At 53.3% G+C, this 4,784-nt stretch overlaps 1 protein-coding gene across 1 annotated transcript in view; it reads left to right on the top strand.

Annotated features, from left to right (window-relative positions):
- Window positions 1-4,784, top strand: part of DIP2C (DIP2 disco-interacting protein 2 homolog C (Drosophila)) — a 263,569-nt gene that overhangs the window by 148,303 nt on the left and 110,482 nt on the right. The window contains exons 12-14 of the mRNA XM_011942302.1: window positions 3,580-3,703; window positions 4,071-4,180; window positions 4,356-4,458. Of these exons, the coding sequence (XP_011797692.1) occupies window positions 3,580-3,703; window positions 4,071-4,180; window positions 4,356-4,458 (337 nt within the window). The remainder of the gene's footprint in view (window positions 1-3,579; window positions 3,704-4,070; window positions 4,181-4,355; window positions 4,459-4,784) is intronic.

Below are 4,784 nucleotides of genomic sequence, written 5' to 3'. Positions count from 1 at the left end.
GTCCCTCCCCCATCTCCTCCCTCTCTGGCCCTCGTGGTCACCATTCTGTTCACTACTAAATGCCACATGTAAATGAGCTCATGTGGCGTTGGCCTTTCTGTGCCTGGCTTATTTCCGGCAGCATAATGTCCTTCCAGTTCAGCAGGTGGCAGGCTTCCCTCCTCACCGAAGGCAGAATAGCGCCCACCGTGTGGCGCAGTGTCCTTCCGGTTCAGCAGCTGGCCGGCTTCCCTCCTTGCTGAAGGCTGAATAGCGCCCACTGTGTGGTGTAATGTCCTTCCGGTTCAGCGCACGGCCGGCTTGCCTCCTCTCTGAAGGCTGAATAGCACCCAATGTGCCAGGTCGGCCTGCTCTGCATCCATTCATGGGTCTTTGGGCACTGAGGTCCATTTGTCTTCTTGGCCCTTGTGGATAACACTCCAGTGAAGGTAGGCATGCAGATAATCTCCTGGATTCCTGATCAATTTCAGTTCCTTTGGCCAAATACCCAGTAGCAAGATTGCTGGATCATATGGTAGCTCTGTTTTTAGGTTTTTGAGAAATCTCCATACCATTTTCCATAATGGCTGTGCTAATTTGCATTACCACCAGTAGCATGCAAGGGTTTTCTTTTCTCTGCATCCTCATCAACAGGTATTTTTCCTCTTTTTGATAAATGCCATTGTAACCAGTGCAAGCAATGTGAGGTGATGTCTCCTTGTAGATTTGTTTTGTTTTGTTTTGTTTTTTTTGAGACAGTCTTGCTCTGTCACCCAGGTGGAGTGCAGTGGTGTGATCTCTGCTCACTACAACCTCCACCTCCCCGGTTCAAGCTATTCTCCTGCCTTAGCCTCCTGAGTAGCTGGGATTACAGGTGCGCACCATGACACCTGGCTAATTTTTGTATTTTTACTAGAGATGGGGTTTAGCCACGCTGGCCAGGCTGGTCTTGAACTCCTGACCTCAAGTGATCTGCCCGCCGTGGTCAACCAAAGTGCTGGGATTACAGGCGTTGAGCCATCTTGCCTGGCTTCCTTGTGGTTTTAATTTGCATTTCCCTGATGATTAGTGATGTCGAGCACCTTTTCATGGACTTGTTGGCCATTTGGGTGCCATCCTTTGAGAAGAGTGCCTTTAGAATGTAGCAGTTTGTTGGTCTTAGAGAACTTTTCTTATTTTTAACTGAAAGAATCTGTTGGCTATGGTGCAAGTCAAAGTGGGGTCAGATGAGCATATTCGTGTAGTGATAAGTATGTGAACCCTAATATTTCTTCCATCTGCCAGTCCTACAGCCACTAGAAGTGTCTTCGAATAAAGGCCCTAATGAGAACCTAGTTTTCTGAACACATCTTGGGAGGATTCTTTTTTTTTCCTCCTGAGACAGAGTCTTGCCCTGTCACCCAGGCTGGAGTGCACTGGCGCAATCTCTGCTCATTGCAAGCTCCGCCCCAGGAGGATTCTTTTTAATCACGCTTTCCTGAGATGTAGCACCTGTTTTCCGGAGTTGGCCTCAGATCCAGCCAGATGAGGCCGACACCACCTTTCCAAGGACAGAGGACTAAGGCCTGTGAGTCAAGAAAGCCACTAGTCCAGGTGCAGCCAGGTCTCATCCTTGGGTCACCTGCGGAGGCCATGAGGCCCACCGAGGACCCGCAGCCCTTTACTTCTGGTGCTGTGTGCAGGGTCCACCTGTCTGATCCCTTTCTTTGTTGAGTGTGTATGCGTGCGTGTGTGGGCACATGTGTGTGAGTGTGAGTGTGTGTGTGTGCGCATGTGTATGTGGGCCCGTCTGTGTGTTGAAGGCTGCACGGGTTTCCTCCCACACAGGTGTGTAGGGTGAGATATGGTAAGTGCTGTTCTGAGTGCACTGGCCGGGGCTGGGCAGAGCTGTGCTGAGGGCTGGCGTCTGACGGGGCGGCGGGGGCGCTTTATACGTGCTGAGGAGCAGCAGGCCCAGCCTCACCTCGGCTGAACCGCAGCCACATCCTTCCAGGCCTGCCGCTCCTGTGGTTTTCCGTCTCTTCCTTATTTTTTAGGGAGTCTTGTTATGTGTATGACTTTATCATTTGGGGGATTAAATCATGGGCAGACATTACCAGGGCAGGGTTTAGGGAAAGGTTGGCTTCTGGCCTGAGGTCAGCGTTCCACCCACAGCCATGAGCGACTGGCCTCAGCAGTTCCTCCGTCTTGTGACCGTCACGCATGTGCTCCTGCCTCTGCCCGGCACTTTCTGGCTCAGCGGAGCTACCTTCCTGCTGTGGAAACTAATATCGCCGCACCTCTGCCCCTTACCTCTGCAGAGTTGGGACATTTGCTGATGTAATGTTCACATTCACATTAAAGTAACTGATTAGGGCTGTACTTGAGCAAGCACCGCGTGTGGGAAAAGCACCACAAGACGTCCCCGAAGTGGGTTCCGTCTGTCCGCCGAGCTCCCGATGACCAGACCTTGGGGAGCCACACTGCGTGTGCCCGTTGGCCTGTTTGGCTGTTGCTCCGTGAAAATTCCACAGGGAGGCGTTTTCACCGTAGATTTAACTCTACACTAAGAAAAGTACTAAACACTTAAGAGATGACAGCTTTGAAATTTCAATGCTGCCTGATTTACCCAGGTGCAAACATCACTCTTCAGCTCATGTTCTCCCGTTTTCAGGGAAACAGGTGGGAAGATCCTCAGCCAGGCCTCTGATCACCAACAGCAACCGGGCCGCGTAGGGTCCATGCGGGGAGGGGGGTGTCCACGCTGAGCCATCTGGGGAGTGAAGACGGTGACTTGCTCACTACAATGTGGCATTTTTAGTTCCTGGAACCCTGACTGTTTTGGAGCTTTCGGTTTATTTTATGAATTAAATAATGGAAAACCCGCACAGCTGGCAGACGTAGAGAGAGTGACGTGCCTTGGCTGCCTTTGGGCAGATGGACAGGAGTGAGAACTGGCGTGGGTCTGCTCAGGTCTGACCTTCCGAACCGGAGCTGGCTGCCTGAAGCCACCTGTACCTGGTGTCTCCAGCGAGGCTGCACAGCAGTGGCCTGTTTCAGCAAGCTTCAGTTATGTCGCTGAGACCGAGCTGTTCAGGGTGAGGAGAAGGTGACCCAGGTCTTCCTTCCTCTGGCTGAGGTTCCCTGCCTGGCACCCATGCCAGGTGTGCCTTCTGTGCCTTTGGTCTTTGAATGTTTTAAAGACCATCACTTGGTGTTAGTGTGTTAGTGGAAGTGTTTTTTCAGACCCTGTCTGTTCTCTACAGTAATTGTGTCTTATGATTATAGTCTTATGGAATCGGAGGGAACTATAACAGCAGCCTCTTAACGTGACCCGCTGAGCACCAGCCCTGCACTGAGCACTTTCCATACACTCTTCTAAGTTATCCTCAACAAACCTGGGAGACGCTGTTCTTTCTGTCCCTGTTTTACCCGGGAGGACACTGAGGCCGTGCCAGCTCACCTGTTCGGGGTCCCACAGATGCCAAGCAGCAGGGCTGGGGTTGGATCCCCGTTCTGCAGACTCCAGGGTCTGTGCGAACCCTGGGGGGAGGGCCGAAGGCTGGGCGGAGCAGGGCGGGTCGTGGATTCTCAACCCCTCTCTCTCTGTTGCCCTGTCAGGACGCAGGGAGCCAGCAAATAGGTTTCTTGCTTGGAAGCTGTGGCGTTACCGTAGCCTTGACTAGTGACGCCTGCCATAAAGGACTTCCGAAAAGCCCAACAGGAGAGATCCCACAGTTTAAAGGTATGCCACCGAGGCTCCGAGAGCTCGCATGCCCACATCCTTTGTCAGAAGACGGGTGCGGGAATCCGTCACCCCGCCTGGGTTTCAGTCCTCTGTGGAATGAAACGTCAGTTGCGGACCCACGGCTTTTCACGCGTTCCCGTCCCCGGTGACACAGCCGGGTTGCCGGCCCGTGGGGTGACATGAAGGTGATGCATGGTGGAGGCTTGGGTGCTCCTCTGTTGATGTCTTAGATCTCATGAAATCTGGAAACGCCAGAGATTGAATCTAGTTGATGTGTTTGAAAGGGTACCACACGAATGGAGAGAAATTCTGCAGGCCTGCTTTCTGAGCAACATTTAAAAGGAACTTGTCGTTTATTTCCAAGGTTGGCCAAAGCTGCTGTGGTTTGTCACAGAGTCGAAACATCTCTCCAAACCGCCCCGAGACTGGTTCCCACACATTAAAGATGCCAATAACGACACTGCCTATATCGAGGTGAGTCAGCCTCAGCCTCCTCCCCTGGCCCTGCGTGTGGCCTTGGGAATTAATGTGTCTTTCCGACGGTTAGACGAGCACCAAAATTCAGGAACTCGGAGGAGACCTCAAGGAACCAGAAGAGCTGCCGTGACCTCCCAGCCCCACCTCCCTCATGCTTTCTGTCTCGTTTCAGTACAAGACGTGTAAGGACGGCAGCGTGCTGGGTGTGACGGTGACGAGGACCGCGCTGCTGACACACTGCCAGGCCCTGACGCAGGCGTGCGGCTACACGGAAGGTGGGGTGCCAGACCCTGACTCCTGGGGACCCTGGTTCTAACCGGGACACCTGACACGAAGGCCACGTCCTTCCCACGAGGAGCTGTAGAAATAGTGCGACGTTTGCGCCCAGCTCCGCTGACGTTCACTTTTTGCTGAGTTAGGATATCAGCTCAGCCTGCCATAGCAAAATACCGCAGACGGGGCGGCTTCAACACAGACATTTATGTCTGCGCAGCCGGAGGTCTGAGGTCAGCGCGCCCTTGGGCAGTTCCCAGTGGGGGTCTCTTCCCGGCTTCTCGTAGGAGATGTGAGATGTGCGGTTAGGGCCGGGCGCGGTGGCTCA

Source organism: Colobus angolensis, unplaced genomic scaffold (genome assembly GCF_000951035.1).
Source record: "Colobus angolensis palliatus isolate OR3802 unplaced genomic scaffold, Cang.pa_1.0 Scaffold209, whole genome shotgun sequence".
Lineage (NCBI taxonomy): Eukaryota > Metazoa > Chordata > Mammalia > Primates > Cercopithecidae > Colobus > Colobus angolensis.
This window is presented reverse-complemented; position numbering and strand designations above follow the sequence as displayed.